Source organism: Hirundo rustica, chromosome 2 (genome assembly GCF_015227805.2).
Source record: "Hirundo rustica isolate bHirRus1 chromosome 2, bHirRus1.pri.v3, whole genome shotgun sequence".
Lineage (NCBI taxonomy): Eukaryota > Metazoa > Chordata > Aves > Passeriformes > Hirundinidae > Hirundo > Hirundo rustica.
In genome coordinates, this window is record NC_053451.1 from 38153902 (window position 1) to 38177416 (window position 23515).

Here is a 23515-nt window from a genome sequence, read left to right on the forward strand (position 1 = left end):
ATTTATGCAGAAAAATGAATTTTCGCATCTACTCCAGAATCATTCTTGGAGTTGTTTATTGGATCACTTAGCCCTTTTTTTTTCATATTTTTCAGCCTTCTAGTTACCATACAGTTCCTTGGTTGAGTTTATGATTATTTTTTACTTGCCAATTTGCTTATTGCATTTTTTCATATGTAGACTATTGATACTGTATATTTTTATTTTTAATTCCTTCTAATCCAGAAAAAATGTTATTTGATGATGTTGTGATGACCTATCCTTCTCTAAAAAAACCCCCAAAACCATAAAATAACTTACAAATTGACTGGGCTACAAGACAGCTTGAAAATTAAGTAAGGGGAAGCCAATTATGTTGCTCACTGGTAATTCCCTTTTCCACTGTTACTAAGCTCATTGGATCTTAATCTAGTGAAACACTTTCTCAGCAATTCCTATGAGACTCTTTACACATATCCAGAGTTTCCAGGGATGACAGTGATGTTTTGGGTTTAGCTGCTGAGAGCATTATATTCCAGCAATTGAACTTCTGTACAAATGTGTTAAAAAAGCAAGTCTTTGACTAGACAAAGCTATTGACTGATGACATGTTGATTGTACAGTTAGACAAGTCAAAATAGAGTACTCAGGATGATCGTTCACAGTTTTCTGTTGAAGCTTTCATTGCCCTCAGTAAACTTGCTTTGAGGACAATTTCCTTCACAGCTGTAATGTAACACCAAGTATTTTTTGAAATACAAGTCTGATGGACTGTTACCCTCAGCTGTTTCAAAAGTGTTAATTGTTCCTGCATCTTTGCCTCAAATTCCTCTTTCATGAGATCTTTGATTTCCAGTTGGAGTCTTGCACTGTCTTTCACAGGGTGCATTGACACTTTGCTATATCAGAGTCCATAGCTTGGATGTCAAAAGGACCTTAATTTTTTTTCTATAGAAATGAAACTTAATCTGCAAATTTTTTTGGCTTTGTATTCTATATGCAGCCAGTGGTCCATTCTACTTAGGTTCTCAGCCAACACAAATTACAGGGACATGGTCAATAATACCAAAACCTGTCTAAAGTATGACTTTTTGCAGTCCTTATCAGTGAAATATGGTATTTGTAACCCTATTTATTTTTTCCTTTATATTTTCTTGCCCAACTTGAGCTCTGCATATGATATATGATTTCCAGGTCATATTTTGTTGTCATTTCTCAGATAATTCTCAGTCTTCTGAAAGATTAGTGCTGCTTGTTAATCTCCCAGATTCATGTGGATAGTTTTTTAAAGAGCAAAAACAGTTGCCATAGTAATTATGCTTCTTCACAATGCCCGTGGATTCAGAAATACTGGCAATACCAATTTTCTGAAGTTTTGTGGTTAGGATTTTAATTGGTACAAGAAGCTGCATGGGGTGTAGGACATTTGAATGTACAAATGATTCTTCCTCAAGTTTAAGGATAATGATGTCAAAGAAGTACAGTTCCTGTAGTAACTGAGCTGTTTGTACACGACCAGTGTAATGGTAGCCCTCTAGTCAAAGGTTAATATCTATCCTGAGGCACACACACACAGAGCTCCTACTGAGTTCAATGAATCAAATAGGAACATTTCTCTCAAACTGTTTCTCAGAGGTAACTGCCGTGAGTAGGTCATCATAATCACCTTTTTCACATTTGAGGCTCATTACCATTAAGTGCTAGGAAAATACACAGCACAGGAGGAAAAAATCCTTAAAAAACTCCTGTGCTCTTGAAGGTTCTTGAAACATTTTTTTTTTATTTTTACTGAGGGCAAGTAATTCAAGCTGTTTGAATTGTGCCATCTTTTCTATGCAAATCCAGGTGAAAACAGAAATAGCCTTGTGATTTCAGTAGTAATGGTATGGTCCTAGCAATTTATATACAATTGTTGAGTTTAATTTAAAATATTTTCTTGTTTTATAGAAGCAGACCCAAAATTATCAACTCCAAATACACAATAAGAAACAAAACCAAGAAGAGCTAATTACCTATACCCAGCCCAAAAGTGAAAACGATGATTTGATTATTGAAAAGCTAAAGTCGATTGTGAATGAAATAACAAGAAACAAGGATAAACTGGTAGAAGAAAATATGAAACTCCGTGAGGATCTAAAAATGTACCAAAATCAGTGCCAGGTAGTAATAATTTTTTATGATGACTGTGGAATTAACGTTGAAAAATCAAGATGAGATGCCTACATAAATGTACATTAGGTGTATTCTGTGCATTAACACAGAATAATCTGGGAACAGTAAGGGTTGGGGTTTTTTAGTAAAACAGAAATAAGTTTGATTTGTATCAGTATATTTTTTCTCTTATTAATGTATCTAGGGTTTTATAACTCTCCTATATACATAACATCTACATGAACTTCCCCTTGTTTGGTTCCTTGTACATAAATGACTTCTGTAAAATCTCTTTATCTGTTCATCGTGCCATATAGCTAGTGAATAAGTATATACAAATATATATGGTATACTTTGTTAGTTTTGAAAGATTATGCAGTCAATTTTTAAAAAAAGACTGAGATAGTACAAGATCTTTACAACTTTTTTTTATTACCGGTGTTTGAAACATATCAGGAATGAGATTATTGTTGATATTTTTTTCTGGTGATATATACCAGTTCTGCTTTGGCTTATTTATTTAAGCACCTCTAGGTTCAGTAATATTTTGAATGGCCTACAGTAACTTCAAGTCTTTTTGGAGAAAGATTTGTTTCTGTTTATAGACAGTCTTGCAGAGTGCTAACAGTATATGCAATATACTTTATAGGAATTAGCATATGTGTGGCAGAGGTTAATTTCAGATTGTATTGTCAGGTGTTGTCAGAAGAGCCGAGTTTATACGTGCCATTTGCACGTTAGTTGACTGAGTCTTTTCCCTGTGTGCAAGTTACCAGTCTGCAAGCAAAGCTTCTGTTTTGGGGCCTGTTAAAAAGGCTGCCATCAAAAGCAGTGGGACTAGAATATGCAGTGAACAAATCACAGCGGTCGGAGCAAGTGGATCCACGCTGTACGACAGAGAGATTGTGCTGTAGCCTTGAAGAAAATCTTCAGGCAGGAAGAGTTTTGGAATCACGTATTCAAGAGAATACAGGAGTTGTGGGAAGCTTGAAGGCTCTTTAAGTAGAAGTGGAGCTAGATAGATAACAGTGTCATCTAAAGGGCAAAAAGTTGCAGAATAACTGTGTTGGTGGTGTGGAATGCTGCTATGTTAGAAAAGCTGCATTTGGAAATAGCTGCATAAGGGAGACATTGATGTCAATGTAAGGTGAAAAGGGGTAGCTCAGGGCAAATGTTTTTTTAGGAATGTCTGTATGAGGAAGATGAAAATACAAGGCCTGTTGTCAGCCAGAAAAATTGTGTGAAGAAGAGTTAGGTGGAGGATGACAATAGTTGGACATGATTTGGGTAAAGGAGGAAGGGGTAGATGGGAATCTTGGTGTGGAGAAGTCTGATGGCAATGAAAGCAAGAATTGTTGTGCCTCATATATATTCCTCTATGCCTATGATCACTTCATGTGTGCTTCTAATTATTTCACTTGTACAATTAATTAGCAAATAAGAAAGTGAAGTGTATGGAAGAGCAGTTTGTTGACTTTACAGAAAATATAAAGTTTAAAATATCTAATGGAGAACTGCAATCTATTTCTCTGCCCTGTAAATTATCTGACAAACTTATCTGCAGCCCTAACATGAGAGGTAACCTGAAAACATCACACAAGGGGCTTGATTCTTGAAAAGTCAGCATTAGATCAGCTGCTAGACACTAATTTACATCAAAACACACCGTATAATTGTATTTAAGAGGTTGAATAATGTATTGGGTTAGTGTTAGGAAGGTTTTGGTAATGTGGGGCACTCCAGGAATGGCCTCTGTGAGAAGCTGCTGGAAGCTTCCCCCATGTCTGACAGAGCCAATGCCAGCTGCTTCCATGATGGGCCCACAGCTGGGTAAGGCTGGACCCAACAGCAGTGACGGTGGCACCTTGGGGTTAGTGTATTTAAGAGGAGGGGGAAAAAACCCGGTGCAGTGGGGAGAGAAGACTGCGAACATGTCACAGGAGCAGCCCTGCAGCCCAAGGGCAGTGCAGAAGGAGGGGAAGGAGATGCTCCAGGCTCCAGAGCCAAGATTCCCTGCAGCTCATGGTGCAGGTCATGGTGTGGCAGTCGTGGCCCTGCAGCCCATGGAGGGCCATGATGGAGAAGATCCACCTGGAGCTCCTGGAGGACCCACGCTGGAGCAGGGGGATGCCTGAAGAAGGCTGTGGGGAGCCTGTGCTGGAGCAAGCTCATGACAGGAGCTGTGGCCCTGTGAAGAGAGGAGCCCACACTGCAGCAGGTTTGCTGGCAGGACTTGTGACCCCACTGCAGGACTTGGGAACCCACAGCAGCCTGTTCCTAAAGGACTGCAGCCCACAGAATGAAGCCACGCTGGAGGAATTAATGAAGAACTTCAGACTGTGGGAAGGACTCACCATAAGTAAGTGGGAGAGACCCACCCTGGAGCTGGGGAAGAGTGTGAGGAGTCCCCCTGAGAAGGAAGGAACAGCAGAGACAAGGTGTGATGAACTGACCACAGGTCCTGTTCCTCGTACCCCTACAGCTGGAGGAGAGGAGGTAGAGAACGGAGGAATGAAGTTGAGCCTGGGAATAAAGGAGGCATGAGGAGAAGGTGTTCTAAGATTTAGTTTTTATTCCTCATTAACCCCCTCTGTTTTGATTAGCAATCAGTTAATTTCTCTGAGTTGAGTCTGTTCCACCCTTGGCAGTAACTGGGTGAGTGATCTCTCGCTGTCCTTATCTCAGCCCAAGAGCATTTCTCTTGTTTCTCTGCCCTGTCCAGCTGGGAAAGACAGGGACAATGTGGCTGTGGTGGGCACCTGGCACCAGTCAGGGTCAAGCCAGCACAAACAGCTTTGAGTAGAATTAGAGCAAGAGTTGATGAGGAAATTTTGGGGACTTTGTTTTGATTGGCAAGCTAGTAGAAGCAAAACTTTTCACAGAAGGGAAGAAATGAGATATTTTCTAAACAAATCCTAAAGTTTTCTGCTTCAAAATTAATTTTCATTTTAATCAGATGCAACAGATATTTTCTAAAATAATAAGTGATGCATATCTAATTTTTTTAACTGATATGCGAAACTGTGAAACTCTTGACCTGAAGTTCTGCTTCAATTATTATTGCAACTGCTGCTGTGGCTGCTGTTATTCCTGCTACTATTTTAATTCACAAGAAAATACAATTTATGTAAATATGTGAGATTATTGCAGTCTATCACAGAAAATATTACTTCTGCCACACGACTGTGCAGAAATCATTTCCCTTACCCACCTCAGAATGAAATCAGAGGAGTAACCATCTCCCAAACTCATGTGTTATAAAACAATTGTGGCTATTTCTTGAATGCTGGAGTGATGAAAATGAGAATAAGCAAGTCTAACCAACAACTTTAACAGTTCATTAAGCTTTATTTCACTTGAATATACTCAGAACTGCATTTTGGTGTTTAAAAAAGCTCTCTTGGCCTTTATGTAACAAAGGATAAATGAATGAGTCCATACATGCAGCTCCCCCCCCAAAAAAAAAAAAAAAACAAAATGCAAAAGCACTTTGTATCTGTCTTCAGCAACCCTTTCAGCCAGAGGAAGACCACAGGCTTCTTGGAAGGAGAGTCATTCTCATAGGAGGCTCGAAGGAAAATAAACCTTTGAAGTTCTTCCTTGCAGTACAGTTTCTGGAATCCACTTCTCTTTTAAAAATTTAAAGGCTTTATTTTTGTTCTTAAAGATGGAAGCTATATTCAAATAAAATGAAGAAGTTATGAAAAATGTGAATGGTTTTACTGCAAAGGTAAGGGATCAATATCCTTGGAAAAAATCTTTTTTTTTTAATATGAAAAATGCTTTTGGATATTAGGTGAGAAGCAATATGTATTCTCTGGATGTTACTATGGCAAGCATTGATTATTATTGTTACTTCTGTTATTTGTGGGTTATATTTTCAATTTCTTGTATTTAGTATGTTTTTAGTATATTTTTGTGAAATTCTGATTTTTTTTGGAATTCATGTTTGATCATGCCAAATGCAATACGTCTTCAGGTTGTCTAACACGCTGTCAATCAGAAATTAAAGATAAAACAGAATAATTTTTGCCAAGTCAAAAAAAAAAATCTTTTTTTGATTGTATGAAAGTTTTGTGATACTCATTTAAACAAGCAATTAATTCCATGCAGATGGAACTAGTTTTGAAGAAGATTTATGCAGCCTTGTAGTTTCTAAAGTTTATAAATTTGGAAATGCTGTTAGGAAGATAGAAAATGGAAGCCATTTATGGCACCAGTTCCAGCACGTGGAACATGTTGCAGGATGCAGAACCTGCTAAAACAAGCAAGCTGTATCTTTTAGATGTATTTAGTACAATAAAGAACTTCTGAATTATGTTTCCTATGATAATTTCAGAGGCAGATGCATTGGAATATTACAAGGGCTAAAGGATATTCAGAATCTAATTTTTAGATGAGAGGAGCTGACATGGAAGCAATAAGTTTTTCAGAAATTAAAATCATGCATGTACAGGTATTGAATGTGATGTGTTTAAACCCAGCATTTTAAGCTGTCTAATTTTATTTAACTGTTTTTGCTTGTTTCTTTAGAACATGGAGGCAGACGTCTCAGAAATGAGAAATGAGCTGCAGTCAAGGGATGGTTTCTGGAGAAGGATACAACAGGAATGCCAAAAGTTGTATACAGAATTACTGAAAATCAAAGGGTACAATGATATTCAGGAAATTCAAATAAGGTATGGATGCTGAAGACATAGTTAAATTAACAAGTACTTCTGAGCTAATACCTTTTTTCTTACATTTCTTTGTTTTAAATTAAGTCTGTTTGAAAATATATTCTGGATTCAAATGTCAGATTCTAAATTTTAGACTGGATATTTTCATTTACAATTATATCAGACAATTTCAGGCAATAGATGCAGTCTCTGTTAAAAGGCTTTAATGATGCCTAGATTTTTTCCAAGCATGCATTTCAGATATTTCTACCTATCTCTTTACAGTCTTTCATTTTCTCAGCATTAAATACTTTGAAAACAATGCAATTAAGATTCTACCTAACCTCCTTTGAATAAAACCATCATGGTTTTATGGCTTATCTTATCTGCTGTAGCCATTTCAAATTATATGAAATACCAGTCTGTAAGAGCTTTCAGGATTCTTTCTGCACACAGTTGTATTGTCCTTAATTCCTAGACATTTCCCCAAATCCAGCCTGGTTTAGGCCACATGTTGGTTATGTTTGGGGGTATTTTTTCGTCAGCAAGTAGATGCTCTACAGTTTTACACTGCTGTGGAGAGGATACTGCAAGATAAAGAGGATTGAGTGTTCTGGTTGTTTCATGTTGTTTATTTCTTACTTAAAGGCATCAATCATCTCATGTTCAGCTTACTGAGCAACTAGAAAATAAAAACACTGAGTTATTGCTGTCTGCAGAAAGTGGAGAACACCAAGAGGAAAAGCTGAACAAGGTATTTCATGTAATTTCCAGATCCTAACTGCAGTGTAGGATTATTAGGAGAGAGTACTGACCTAGGGAATGTGCATATACTGTAGAGAGCAGGAGGATGCATTGCAGGTTCAGGAGAGCATGAAGTTTTTTATATGAAAAAGATTTCGTATATGGTTGCATTTAGTTGTGTGTCTGTAAAAGTGACATTCTGATTCTGTGCCCACCTGCTCCATTGAAATAATGGAAGAGACCATGCCTACACATTACTGTGATTCAGATAATACCATGCAACTAAGAAAGCATCCAAAGCTCTGATAATTATTAGCCTGTAGAGCTAAGCTGTAATTTTTAGGTGGTCTCAGAGGTAGAATATGCAAACAGATCACAGCCTGTCACTGTGGCAGGTACTCACACAAGGCTGAGCTTAATCAGGTACCTGCTGCACAGTCTAGGGCAGAGCTCTCTCTTTGGAGCTATGCATCACATTGCATTGCACATTTCAGAAGGGCTGTGAGCAAGCAGCAGCGGCATGGAACTGTGGAACGGTGTATGGCTTGAGAGGCTGAAATACTTTGGAGGTAGAGGATGCTCAGAACTAGTCTCAACAAGCATGTTGTGGTTTTGCCAAGTAGCTATCTAAGCAGAAATCACGGAATTGTCAGGGCTGGAAGGGTCCAACCCCCCTGCCACCTCGAGCAGGTCACCGGAATGCTTGCCACGTGGGTTTTGAATGTCTCTATTTGGATGCATCTGACCTGGGTTCATCAATTTTGGCATGACAATCATGATCTAGCTCTTTGCACCTACATCTATTTTTTTTACAATTCTAGTAATTCTATGCTGTTTGCATAAATAAAAACGAAATGCAATCTGTTACTCATTGTGTATAGTACTGCAAAAAGTTGTTAAAATGGGTTCAAAGGTTGTTACGCTGGTTTTTGTTGTTTTCTTTCTTACACAATAGAACAATCTGTCACTACTAAATGGTTGGCTATAGTAGAAAGATTAGGAAAACAATTTTTGTGTTGATACTTTGGAGAACACTACACAGGAGGTATTGAAAAAAGTTTGACTTTAAATTTTACATGTAATGGCAGGAAAAATTCTCATAAAGTGATTTGCCATATATACCCTTTATTTCAAGCATAGTTTCTTATTAAAGAGCCTCTAGATTGATTTATTTATATTGCTTCTAAGTTAATTTAAACTTCATCAAACATTTTTTAAACCTAACTTAACTTAGGGGCTGTATAATTAAACAGTATTTAAATTTATTGAATGGATATTACCTTGGATATTCTTCACCATAAATTCCAATTCTTAACATAATTATTACTTTCTTTTAAAAGGTCAGTTGTATTGTGTATTGTATTTTTTTCATTTCTAATGTTAAATAGGCAAATGAAAATACAAGAGAAGTGTTGAAAAAATATGTAAAAATAAACAAAACTCTGTGCACTGACTTCCAAAGACATTTTATTTTACAATCTTAAAATCTTTGAATCAGTTAGAAGAGTTGGTGTCTTGGAAGCGACAGCAGAAAAAGTCACTGATAAATAGCACATGATGCAGTCATATTTACTGCACAGCATTTTTTCTCTTTGAAACATATTTGCTACAGATAAGAAACCATGTTTATCGAAAGGAGCAATCCCATTGCTTTGAGCAGGAAAGAATGAAGACAGAAATCTCTGACCTGACAGAGGAGCTTCATCAGAAGGAGATCACTATAGCAACTATCATGGAGAAAGCTAGTCTTCTGGAAAGACAGTTAAAACTGGAGTTAGAGACAAAACACAAATTGTTAACAAAACAACAGGTATGCAAGTAGGCAAAAGCAGCCCACATAATTTTACTCCACACTATTGATAATGACATTCATTTTCTGTAGGAAAAAAGACATCACATTTCTTGCTGTAGTTTTTATCAGTGGTGCTGTAATATCTGTGAAGTATTACAAAAGCAGCCAAATTGATACTGGGACAAGAAATCACCAGTAAATGTCAACTGTACATCTAAATTGAAATTCATTCTGAGCATCATATCTAGTTACAATTTTAATGCGCAAAAGATCTTGAAAACTACCAGTTTGTGGTTATTACCTACGCTTTAAGTTTTTAAATTTTCAGTGTTTTCTAAAGCTTGTTGAAGAATGTTACAAATCTGCATAGAAAATTCTAATAATTTTATAGCTGGAAACTGTAAGATACCAGTGGGGATTTACATGGCAAATTTTTGTCGTTTGTCGTTACTTAGTTTGTAAAACAAAAGAACCATCGTATTTAGAGGTTTCTGGGTATCTCTGCATTTTCTGAGAGGGTCACTACATGTGGAAAACTGTGATTGAAGTATAATACTTTACTTTTGACAACAGTAAAGTTAGTGTTTGGGGAAAATGAGAGATATCTCCTGCTGTGTGGTGCTCTTTACCAGATCTTTCCATATCACTGAAAGAGTAGATATAATTTCTAGACGTCATGAATAGGATTTCATCCAGTTTCAGTGGCCTGTAAAATCTGTCCCTCTTTCTATGTAGTAACTGCATGTGAACTTCTTGTTTTCCTAAGTCATTACTTCTTTCAAAAAGGTAAATAAATTCAGAGGAATTGCGTTTGTATATCTTTTATAGATGGTTTAATATTTCTTCCTGCTTTTGTATTGCTGTATTTAAAAATATTATAGAAAGTTTCATAATTCCTAAAGTACATTTTGCAAAATTAAGCTTAAATATATCTATACTCAGTGTTATTCCAGTTGAGTGTAATATACTTGTATTTAACTAAGAACTTAATCTTTTCCTAGTTGCTGGAATTCCATTACCAAGTTATCAAATCTGAAAATACACATTTAAAAGAAATGGTGGAAAACCAGGAATGTGAAAGTTGCATGGTAATTTTATTATTTTTTTAAACCTATGAAGTATGCAGAATAGTTACTTATATTTATTGTAAATGTAGATTAAGATCATGGCAGATTTAGGGATTTCTGGCTTGCAGAAATTAAATAAAGAAAATTTAGGTGTGCAACATAATCAAAACAAAGTGGTATTCACACACAGGCTAAAGATGAATATAGCTAAGAGTAATTTTTACCTTAATTTTATTAAACTACAAGTAAACAAAATTTTTCAGTAACCGTCTAGACACTCAACAGTTTCTGGGAACTTATTTTTTTGTAAGTGATAGCTCTTATTTAAGCTTAAACAGCCATCATTCTCACAGACAAAAATATGTCCCTTTTTTAATACCTTACCCCTTTGTTCACATGGTATTTAAATAGCAGAGCAGAAAACTGACGCATTTTGCTCCCACCCAGCTTATTTTCAGTTTAGTATTTATATCTCTCCAAACAGAGGAGGTTTAAACTTTAATTGATAAAAAGTGTGCCATAAGGTTATCTAGAACTATGGTTTATGAAACTATAATAAATAGTATCTATGTTGTTTTCCACAAAAGGCTTCAAAATATCCCCTGAATACAGAACATCAGCGGTTACTTTATCTATCACTAAAAAAAATCCCCCTGGAATGTTGTTTGGAAATACTGATGTAAATCCATTTTGGGGGGATTTTTTAGCCTGTTAATTGTCATGAAAGTATGTCACATTTATCCACACCCTTTAAATAGCATAGATGTCCATCAGTGGTGTCTTACCTACACACACATACACACTATTATGGATATCTGTATGTGTATGTATGAAATATTATTGTGGAAGCACAGATGGATGTGTGTATGCATGTCTTAACTCTTCTCTGCAGTGACACTTCTCCTGAAGATTGAGAAGTGCTGTTTGACAAGGGTCCCTGTAGACACCACATGTTTGTTATATTTTAACAGGAAAATCTAGTTACTACATATACCAAGGTCAATACATGTTTCAGTAGATTTATGGACTTAAAAATTCTTTCCTGCTCTACTAATGTATTGTGAGGATCTAAACACTAGAGCTTGTGATACATTTGATATTAAGATTCCAGGGATTGGAGAGATTTTTATGGACATGTTTTTGCTGCACAGTGGAGCACTGCACAGACCTCTGAGACCAGTGCCAGCCTAAGTCAGTATGGTGTAATGCATCATCAGGCAGGGCTACTTTCAGGGTTTATGTGTCAAAAGCAATGTCACTGGGCCAGCTCAGTTTTGGGGTTCATGCCATTATAACTTTACTACTGATTCTAGAGCTATTAGTGGTAGGATGACATAGTGCTCTCCTTGTCCCTTGGTTCTCCCACTCTTCCCACTTGTGAGACGTAGCTAAGCCCCTGCTCCCCCATAGTTACACAAAATACTAAATTTTCTTATACTTTCTGGCATTTCCATGCTAACTTGGCTCATAAATTCCCCCTAAAGCTAAGCAAGGCAAGGTTCACAGGAAGAGAAATCAGTGCATCAAATCAGTGCAAGCAATAGACGAGCTTTCAAATGCAGGAGCACAGTTATGCCAGCAGTGTACTAAGAACCAAATCGGTAATGAGTTACTAAGCTCCAAGAGAATAAGGTAAATCTAGGAACATAGGAAAGCACAACTTAATGAAATGCCAGGGGTTTTAGTCTTTTGTGTGTAATCTGATAAAGCTTTTGAGAATTTCCTGGTGCGAACAGTATACTGTTATTGCAAATATATTACACAATGCAGTGCAGTACTCTGCAGAGAGATAGTTCCAAAATAGCTGGCTCAGGTGTGCAGCATAGGCTTTGTGGATTAAGTGATAGGAGAAAAAAAGGAACAGAGTATCCTAGCTAGACAACTTCCAGAGCTAATATCCATCTTCCCTTCTTGATATCCTTGTGGATGGGGCTCTTTAGCCCCTGATCACAGTGCACTTGTGGCTTGCACTTTCAGTATTCTGCCTTGCACACCACGTGGGCTAACCCAGCTGAGAAGCAGGGTTTAGTGACAGGGACAGAGAGCACCCTGCTCAGGTGGCTTTACTCACTGCTTCTCAAACCAAAGGTGACTGTCTCAACACACATATTAAACTGTGCCTGTGCACATACTCTGTATCTAGTATAGTAATGTATGCCTATAATTTTGCTTGTTATTTTTGGGGGAATTTTTACTGGAGGGAGCAATACAGTCTGCAGCTATAGCTGTTATTGTTGCTTTTATGTCATCAGTTTTACAAAGCAAGCGGTAAATTTACAACAATAATATTTTGAATGCATGTTCGCTGAGAAATTTTAATTTGTTTTATTGTGTTATAGAGGCTGTTATCCCTTCTTTTCCGTTTGTCTGCTGTGTTTTTTTTCTGGAGGCAATTCTCTTGGTTTGCCCTAAATGTTGCATGATTATATATGGTAGCTATGTCTTTTCTTTAGCACAGAACATTGTTTTGTGTTTGCTTGTTAAAAATATACCCATTTACTGTGGAAAAAATAACTACTTAATGATGGTATTATCTCCTTTCACAGTGTATAGATTTATGTAACAAAGAACATGGAAATTTCACAGCTTCTGTTCACAAAATGAAATGTGAGAATTTAAGACTACAAAATAACCTTGTTAAACTACAAAATGACACAGAACCATCGATAGTGAGCTGCATGGATACATACAGGGAAGCCGAGCACAGCTACCAAACCCATTCAAAGATGCAAGAAAAGGAAGAGAGGTAATACTTAGGTTGTACACATTTATGAAACTTCTTGTAAGTGTTTTGGAAGGTCTGACTGGGCCAAACTGTCAAGTGTTTTGCTGTTTCTGTTCATTCAGAACTCCCACCAATATAAATATCAGACCTAGTTATATTAGTCCTTGTAAGGACTTCCTATATTTTTCTGGGTGGCTAACGGAAATTGGCAATAAAGTCCCAGAAATGTTCTGTTTTAGTATTTAGCCCATGAAACTTTGAAAACTTTTTATGTGCTGCTCAAGCTATTCTTAGTTCCAGGTTTTGCAAAATCGAGCAGACCGTATTTTTATTACCAAACAAAAACAAGACAAGGAGAGGATAGAAGAAGCAACATGAGAAGTAAACTTCTCGACAGGAGATTCTCTTAATAAGCAGTTTGAACTATAGGCCCTGCTGGAAAGCTTTGCATCCTCCAATTTCATTAGTTGGAAGTTTCATTAAATGCATTTTAGTGCCTTGTCTGGTTTCGGTGTTCTTGGGTGACCTGATTTTTGAAAGAAACATAATTTCAGATGCCCTGAGTAAGTCATTACTACAATAAACTCCTTGTTAGGGAAAAATGAGACTTGAGAATATTCAGACTCATAGAAAGCATTGTAGTGATGAGTTTCTTTTTATTTCCCTGTGTTCAGTGAGCCATTGAATTGCCTTCAAACATATTATGATCATGCCATTGCAATTAAAAAAAAACAAAACACACACCAAAAAACAACTCCCTCTTGAACAGTATTTCACAGTACAAGAAAATAAAAATTAATAGGAAGCTAAATATGTTGATTATTTGTAATAAAGAACTGGCACGATAACATTAACATAAAACAGTTCTGTGAAATAAAGTTGAAATAGTTGGAGCCAGAATTGGACACGTTAAGATTCCAAACTCACGCATTTAGGTTTTGGCAAAATTTTAAATTATTTTCTTTCTGCAAAATAGAGTGGCATCCCAGTATATGTAGCTCCATTTTTGCCTAAAATTTCTTTTTAAAAAATATTGGTTTGTGTTGGAGATAGTAGTCATTTGTATATAGAAATAAATAGATATATTATATGTGTGTGTATATATATATGCATATACATAATACACACATATCTTTGGAAGTGGCTGGTATGGCTGATTTCTTGTGAAGTTTCAAATAATGTTGAAGTTGTTGCTGAAACAAAGACTTGTAGACTGAGACACAGAGTATTCTGAACCAATAGATGTCATAACTTCACAAAATCGGTCAGTGCAATTTTTGCTCATGCTTCAACTCCTCTCAAGTGAGGAAAAAGTAAGATTTTTTCCCTCATTTTCTCAGGATTTACACTTGCTGTACATAAGAGACTGAAATTTAATTTATGAGAGCATAAATATTTGAGACAATAGAACTATGCATGTAATTTGCAGGATTGTGATTTCATAGCTGTTGGAAGATCAATCAAAACTGTGAGAGAGACACCTGTGAGAGCTGACCTTTCTCACAAGAGAAATTTCAGACAGACTACTGAACACAATATAAATTATTATTATTATTGTACTTAATGTGATGAAAGAGATATATTGAGCCTGGATTTAAGGATCTAAATCATGCATTAGAATTCCTAAATGAAAAGCTATTCAGATAAATAAATCCACAGATTTTGAAACATGCAAATTTGACATGTACTGTGTATGCACATCACCTAGCCAGTGTTTTTATGACTGGGCCCTCTCTGTACTATCAGTTCTCTGTTCCCAAGCAGGAAACTACCTCAGGATTTTTCCAGAAAACTGAAATTAAATTTTCAACCATCAGATGGATGCAGATAAACTAGGAAATTGATGTTGGTTAAGTTAAAATCTGGAATATGTTTATTTTATTCTGAGCGTAAACCTTGTTATTTCTGGTTTAATTTGCAGTTCTGTTTCCATGGTAATTATGGCACTGGAGAAAGGGCACAAAAGACTTTTTTAATATAGTAAAAAACTAGAAAACATGGTGTTTGAGCAAGGGATGGGTGTATATTTTACAGTATTTTTCAGTTGTGTCTCTCAGTCAGTACTGGAATCCTGGGCACAGGCACCATCATGTCTTAGAGAGGAGACCTCTAGAGAAAACACAGGAAATTGCAGGAGGTGATAGTGGCAATCCAAAAAGCAGCATGATTTCTTTTTTTTTTTTTTTTCAGTATATAGTTGAATTTCTAAATATTAGAAAGTAAGATATGCAGAAATAGCATCTTTTTGCTAAAAAGGACTATGCCCACATTCTACCTATAATCACCTTAATTAATTACTGTTTTCTTATGTAATTATCTTACTTCTAATTGCCATTTACATAAGCTTTCCTCACTCTCAAGATTTCAATCCTTTAGTTAGACCTTGACCATATGCAGTTGATTTAAATTTGAGCATGGCTGAAGAGGACTTTCTCTAATGAAGCCAATATGTTCAATTTGTTTCTTTCAAAATTAAAACATGCCTGAGTTCCAAAATTAAAAGCTATTTATTTACCAGAAAAAAATATGCACAAAATAGGTAACTGATCAAGCCAAAGTGCACTTTCATCATGTGGGAAAAGTGAAGGGTAAATGCTAAGACCTAATGCCTGCTAAGGTAGCTGGGGATTGCTTGATGGATGTGTGTTTGCAGAGAATATGTGTGTTAAGGAGGTTTTCACTACTCTTTGGAGATCATACAACTCTTAGTCACACTCACCACTGTATCAGTTATTGCAATAGATAAAGTGGAAGCAATAAAAACAATTCTTCCTGAAAAGGCTTTTTATCCATTTTAAAATCAAGCTAGCCATTATACTTGCCAGGTAAAAGCAAGAGCACAAATTCTTGAAGACATTCTGGTCATTAAAGATCTGCAGGTTTTTTTTCTCAAGACTGGTTATGTTTACCAGTAAAACTGCGTAAGGAATTTGGGGTTTTTTGCATCACTGAAGTCATTGATCGCACAGGGACCAGGAAAAGTAGATCCTGTCTATATAAATTCCCTTTTTCAGGACACTGTTCTTTCACTACTTGTCCCCTATGTCACCATGTTAACAGTGATATTGTGTGGTATGTGTACATGTTAAATTCTCTTTGATAGTAATCCCACCAAAAGCATAAGTTGTTCAGCTGCAGTAATAGTGTATTTGCATTGGTAGTGTTAACAAATGGACAGCTTTTTACAAATTTGCAGATTGTATTTAAAGTAGATCTATTTTCTTAGATATTATTTTGCACATGAACTGGTAGAAGTTTAAACCACAACTGTGAAAACCATCCAAAGTAAAGGCCCAGTATCCCTACCAAAACACCCCGATGTAGGTGTCATTGGTATTTTTCCAAAATACCAAGCAGCCCCAGCAATCCTATGGATTGCACTAGGACAGGGAGAACGGGAGTTCCTTTTAAAAAAATCACTCTCTTATTTATTTATTTATTTTTATAGGGGGGGAGGGGAGGTGCAATATCTGTTTTTATTATCTAAAGGCTACCATAACCCAAGTCAAGTAGGCACTCAAGTCTGAAAATTCTGGTCTTACAGAAGTTATAATACAGCAGTAATAATTGTTATTAAATGCATAGAGAAGCAGTTCTGGGTGAAAAAAGAACACAGATCACATAGACTTTACTATGGGTTTAGAGAGAAAATTACTTCCAAAAAGGTGAGAACACGAGGTTAAAAAAACAAACTGTGATTTTATTATTCACACCATCTATCTTCAGTTGTGGCAGGCTTTTTTTCACGGTGCCCTTCATCCAAACCATAGATGGAATGGACTTTAAAACAGGGAGAAAAATAAAGAAAAAAGGTATTTTCCTGTGCCAAAAGAGCAGAGTATATTTATGTAAAGAAAAGCATGAAAAAAAGGAAAAAACTCTGCCTCCATAAAGGTAAACATTTTAGGTGATTTAGAAAACTGGAAGGTTTGGTGAATAGTCTCAGAGAGTTTTATGTTAGCGTGGATAATAATATTATTATTATAGTAAAAATTAAATTATAGTAACAAATAATAATACAGCATCATGCTTATAATTTGCTTTGCCGTAGCATTCAGAGTATCGTAATCACAGGGTTTTTTATAATCAGAGAAAAAAAATATGTTCTTCATTAGTTCTTTGAGTTGTTCTGCACAGTTCATGTACTGAATACTCAGTTCCAAGTTTTAGGTCTGTTGTGGTTTAACCTGGCAGGTGAACAGCAAGCAGTCACTTGCTCACTCCCCTGCTCACAAGGAAAGAATTGGAATTTTAAAAAATTAACATTCATGTGTTGAGATACAGTTTAATAGGAGAGAAAATGAAAAATATTTCTAATTATAGCAGCATTATTATTGTTGTTGTTATTATTATTACTATACTACTATACAGTAGTAATAATAACATTAATAATAATAATAATAATGCTATAATTAGAATATAGGGAACAAGTGATGCCCAGTGATAACAATGCAGTTGCTCACCACCTGTCATGTGATGCCCAGGCAACCTTCCCCTAGCTTTTTATTGCTGAGCATGCTCCTGTGTGGTCTGGAATATCCCTGTGGTCAGCTGGGATCACTGTCCCAGCTGTGTCCCCTCCCAAACTCTTGTGCAAGCCCAGCCTCTCACTGGTGGGGTGGGATGAGGAACAGAAGAGGCCTTGACTCTGTGTTACTGCTGCTCAGCAGTGACTGAAACATCCCCGTGTTATCAACGCTGTTTCCAGCACAAACCCAAAACACAGCCACATACAAACTACTGTGAAGAAAATCAACTCTAGCCCTGTGAAAACCTGCAGAAGGGCTTATGAGAAAACAGGTCCATCAAGAATCCACAGCCACTCTCTCCCAACACCAAATGTTTAAATTAAGAGTAGGAAATGATGTTGTGATCTTTCTGCAGAAAACACGGTCTTTTCCCTGCCCATAGCAAATTCTTTTTGTTTAAAAATAAAAAAAAAATACTGAGTAGCACTTCATACTCTTGAATATTTATTAAATTGTATTCTAGTGGCAGAGAAAATGCTCTTTAAAAGCTTTTACAGCTGCATTTCAAATTAGCAGAGTGTTTTAGGATATTTGCAATGATAGAATCTGTTCAAACTGCTATCATGTTTCAGTAGTTACCTCCCAAGATTAGAATTTCATCATAAGGACAGAATTCAATACAGTGGAAATTTTTATCTCAGCTAGAAATACTGTAACATAAAATTAATAGAATCTGAACTCAGGTTTTTTGCATGTTTTGGTATATAATACAAGGAATGATGCAATTGAATATCAGTGTAATTTTGCAGACATCTGGGCAAGCGAGTCTCAAAATTTTCAGCTTTTATCAATACAGTATCAGAATTGTTCAGTTAACTATTTTGAATGGGAAGAAAATGGCTTTTTTTCTTCTTTGAAGTTGCTATTAACCCTATTAGTTTTCACTTTACAGAAATACAAATTATTAGAAATATGTATTTGCACATCAGTTCTGATCACTGAGATACAAGAGTTTTAGAATGTCATAATAAAATGCTTTAAAATTGTTTTTTAAGATCGAAGATTTCATTTATTGTTACAAAAGCATGTTATTGTACAGTTTTTTAGAAAGTGTATTTTAAAAATCTAGTATTTTTTTATATTAATCTCTTTAAATTAATGGCAAAACTATCATTGCAGTAAAAATGCAGAATCAAAAATTCCTGTACTATTTTCTGTTTAAGCATTTATTCTAAATTCCAGCCACTTGAACATAGCTCTTTAAGATAATATTAGATCAAAATTGGCTAATTATCCAACCACTAATAAGAGAGTTTTTCTCTTCTCTCACACTTTCATATTTCATTTCCTCTATTTATGTGGCTGAATTCACTCTAGTTCCTAGACATGGCCAAAGAGTGCTTGCATAGCCTTTTCCACTGGAAAGCCAAAAGGGATGGTAGCCATTAGCAAAGGATAGTTAAGAAACACTTAGGGAGTATTGGCATCTTCAGTACCTGAAATGTGTTTGTGTTGTAGCTCATTTTGCCACAGTTACACTAACCAAGGCAAGATTCCTCAACCTAATCTCCAGTGAGAGGATTTAAATTAGGGTGGTGTAATTCACAGCTGAAGCAGAGACAGCACACTCAGACTTTTACAGTAACCTAGGTGGAAGTTGCTAAATTGCTGCAATTTGATAATGCTGAATCTTATGCCCATAACTTCATGCATGAAGCAGTTTGAACAGCTAAGTAATTGAAACAATGTAAATAAATACAATTAAAACCCCTTGGTTTTCTGATAGCTTAAGAGTTTTATCTGTGTTTCATATTTCATTCTTTTTTTCTTTTAGATCTTTCCAAAATAAAGATTCATGGGAAGTGGAATGTCAACAGACTGCTGTGCTCACTGCTGGTGGATACCACAGAAACGGCAGTCAAGCTTTGTATGGCCAAGGCAATATCAGTGGTTCAAAAAGTGATAGCACTTTATCTTCTCATCCACTTCACAGAGGTCATGAAAAGAAAATAGTTTATAAATCTCCATTACCACCAGTGGGGTGTCCTTTGGGCTTTCCTGAGCCACTTCCTGAAGTGGGCAGAACAGGCAGCTTTCAGGGGCCTGCTTACAATGCAGAAGAAATGAAATTATCGGTAAGCAACTATTTTCCTATAACTCACATATTCTCAAAAATCCATCTGTGGATCAAATACAGACTTGGAGGAGCCAAAAATTGGATCACTCTTGTTGTCATTGTTATTTATATAGTGCCAGCCCAGCAAAAATGGAAATACCTTATCCTAACAGAAATACAGTTTATCTGGAGATTAAACATCCCCTACTGAGCAGTACCTCTGTTCTAATAATGATGGTGATAATTACCTGCCGTTATGTGACCGTGAGAAAGATTTCTACATTTTAGCTTATTGGCTTCTAGATTGGGGCACTTTGCTTTGTATTGCCTATGTAAGAGCACTCTGCTTCAAGTGTATTTCCATAATACCTACAAACCTACTGCCTTAAGTGCTGTTAGGCAAATCACGTTCCTATTTCATCTACGTCTCTTTGATTGATGGATGAAATCAGAAAAATCACAGCAACTATTTTCCATATGTTAGCTATTGTACTTGAAAAGAAACGAATTATAACTGCTGTGATCCTTATTTTTCTTGAAGTGCAAGAGTAACAGGACAGCATTTTTTCTTTTAGTCTTCATAGGCTGAAAACTATCACCCTCCATGACAAGTGTGACAAATCCCACTTTGGCCTAGGACAACTTAAAATCTTTCCATAATAATTTGGCTTTAGATTTCCCTTTGAATTTGAGCTTTATCCTCTTCCCAAGTATCTTCTCTTCTTCCTTAGGCCTCCATTACTGGTCATTATTGTTTTGCACTTGACAATTAGCACTTTCCTGACCTCAAACCATAAAAGCATACCATCAGGAAGCAGTGGAACTAAGAATATAAGTGAGGAATGAACTACAGGCCTCCTTCTGTCCAGCTGTGATATGTGGATCTTTGTAACCAGGAGATCCTCAGCTGCAGGGCTCTGGCTGAACCTAGGAGAGAGAAGAGGGAAGACTTCAGTATTTATTAGGGGGGATTGTTGTACCCCAGTTCTGCTGTCAGCTTCAGAATCAAATGCACATCCTTTCCTATCAGAGACGTGGCTGCTGCAGAACTATCTCCGTAGTCCAGAATCTTACTGTTGATAGGAAGAACCATAGTGAGCGTGCCTGGGAAGCAGGGATTGCTTCCAGCCTGCACTGTGGTCCCATCAGCTCTGTCCCAGTAGTCTGAGAGCAGTGAGATCCAGGTAGTCCCAGGTGTTTGACTTCACTTCCATTTTTATATTCTTATTTTTTGCATGAATTTTAAGTAAATGGCTTTTGGTTTCTCATGGTTTGAGAGTTTTCCTCTTTAAGCTGCTAATCATGAGAAGAGTCATCTGGACTTTTCCAGATGAGTCTGATAAACACCAATTCTTCTCTCTTCTGTCAGAAGTGTCATACAGAGACACCAAATCACAAAGCTTTTGTTTCCAGAAAGCCTGGGGAAAATGTCCATTCTGAGGCATTTCTGCAAGCTGCAGGGAAACTATTTCCCAGCTGGCACTCAGGTCAGGGTCAATGCCAAGACTTTCCAGCTGGTGTGTGGGCAAACTACATAAACTATTAGCAAGAGATATTTCTCATGCAGAGTCTAGGTCCAAATCAGTGGCACTGAAGCAGGTACAAGTTCAGACCACTGAAATGAAATCGTCACTCAGGCTGACATTGGATACCACAGCTTTAGTGTGGAAATCATTCAAAACTCTGTTACTCCAGAGTTCTGTGCTCAAATGGAAGGCTGTTGTGTTGAGAAGAAAGAGGGGGAAAAATACATAGTATGTTGAACCAGAGTTCTTTGACTGAGTTCTGAGGACTTGAGGGGTATAAATACAGGGACAGGACCTGTGTGAAACCTCCAGTATGTTTAAAGCTTCATAAAATGTTATAAGGCACTAGTTTTCTGAAGAAAATTTGTAGCACAAATTGAAGACATCAGATTTCCAGGTGATGTCCTTATACCTACCAAAATAACTCTCTTGATATTGAAGGAAGAGAGAAAATAGTCTGTAGGGCTTTGGACAGTGACTTCTATCTCTCCTCCTGGTAGAGAATCTTTAGACAAAGATTAGTAAATGTTCGGCTGGAACCACTGCTCTTTCACATTCTTACTTAGAGGTTACATCCATAGAGAGATTCTTGCCTTAGAATAAACTAGAAAGCTTAGCTGGCATTCACTGGAAATTTCCATAATCCCAAAAATTCTTGTTTCAAGGGTTTCCAAGTCTTGGGAAATACTTTTTCCTCTAAACAGTACTTTAGGCTGTGCTCTCTTTCTGAAATGAACAGCTTCAGAAAATTATTGGTTGATCTTTTAGTCATAAATTCTTTCTCATGTTTCTCTTCTGATGATAGACAGTTGTTTGTTCTGGCTTTCAAGGCTTGGAAATACAAGACTTAAGGTGTAATAATTAAAATTTAAACTAGACATTAGGAAATTTTCTAACATTAATATGGGAACTTGCTTAATAAATAGATTGCAATGGACAGTTGTGGAAATTCTACCACTGGACATCATTAGGAATTGTTTTGACAGTCTTGATTCTACCCTGAGGCATGCTATAGTCCATGCCTCTCACTCCTAGGTATTTCTATTACCTAGCTAGGTACGCCCTCTAAAAATGTCCCTATGTCCCTCAGGAATTTTCTAGGCATCTCAAATTTAATTTTCATATATGAGCAGAAGCATGTTTAAAACAGGCATCCGTACCTGCTGCTTAAGATGTATTGCAGTGTAGGGTTAGAGGAAACTACTCCCAAAACACCCCAAATTTAGTCACTATGAGACTAAAATTAGCCAGACCAATTTCTACTCTTGCTATTACAAAATCTTTCCTGGAAAGTAAACGCAGCTAAACATGAGAAGACTCTAACACTGGGGTTTGACCGCTCATGATTTGACCGGTAAATGTTAAACTATCCCACGTGTTGAAGCTTTCTCGCTGCCCTGCTGAAGGTGCATCCAAGAATGCTGGGACAACTCATGGGGCAAGGAAGAGATTACCTCTAGGCAAATAATTTAGGTAGTTCTGTCTCTCTCTCTTTGAGAGAGCTGGCTTCCTGAGGGGCTCCTCCACAGCAATCCAGAATTAATTCTTAATCACTTTGGGTAGTTCTTATCTTAGGAGAAGCCATACTTAGCACATATTTCATCTATAGAAATATGCATCTCTGTCAGGTGCACTCCTTCATTTCCAGCAAATGATGAAGCAGAAAGAAGATTCTCATTACTGGTATACACCAAAGAAATATGAGATCAGCTGGCATTGTAGAAATGAAAAAATAGAGTTCTCATTGCCTTATCACCCAAACAAGTTAGATGGAAAGCTTACAATGTACCCATCCCAATCCAGTTTTAGTTAGAAAACCAAAAGACATAAAAGCAGTAATATCTGAGAAAACAAATTTAAAACCATGGCCCATGAATCTCATCTGAGACATGGATTACAGCACTTTCTTTGTGGTTTTTCCTCCTCAGAGGCCAAAAGTAAAGACAATAAAAAAACATAATGAAAGAACAGACCAGAGGCTTGAAGAGCGAAGTGCTGCTAACAAGGAATATTGCCTTTTAGACGTGCTTATATAAAACCTTCTCTCAAAGTGCATGAAAAACAATGCATTAGGGACTTATCTAAAATCATAGTCTGTGATGTTTGACCCTCAGGTAAGGAGCTGTAGGGAGCCATGACCTGCTTATTCTAAGTGATAAACATTCATCTGTCAACTCTGAGGAAATTCAGAAATGTCTCATTTGGAATTTACAGCATATTTCTAGAAGAAACACATCAAAGTGCCAGTTGAAGTGAAGGACATTTAACAATTTGGGAAGATAGCTTGA

The 23515-nt window shown here is 36.7% G+C and overlaps 1 protein-coding gene across 4 annotated transcripts in view; it reads left to right on the plus strand.

Annotated features, from left to right (window-relative positions):
• The window catches only part of DEUP1 (deuterosome assembly protein 1), a 41163-nt gene that overhangs the window by 14875 nt on the left and 2773 nt on the right, over positions 1-23515 (plus strand). For 2 of the 4 annotated variants that reach the window (XM_040056097.2, XM_058419314.1), the window contains 7 exons: positions 1927-2139; positions 6664-6809; positions 7437-7542; positions 9145-9342; positions 10326-10412; positions 12938-13137; positions 19420-19720. In XM_040056097.2, the coding sequence (XP_039912031.1) occupies positions 1927-2139; positions 6664-6809; positions 7437-7542; positions 9145-9342; positions 10326-10412; positions 12938-13137; positions 19420-19720 (1251 nt within the window). The remainder of the gene's footprint in view (positions 1-1926; positions 2140-6663; positions 6810-7436; positions 7543-9144; positions 9343-10325; positions 10413-12937; positions 13138-19419; positions 19721-23515) is intronic. The other 2 variants (XM_040056096.2, XM_040056099.2) reach the window with 2 other exon arrangements.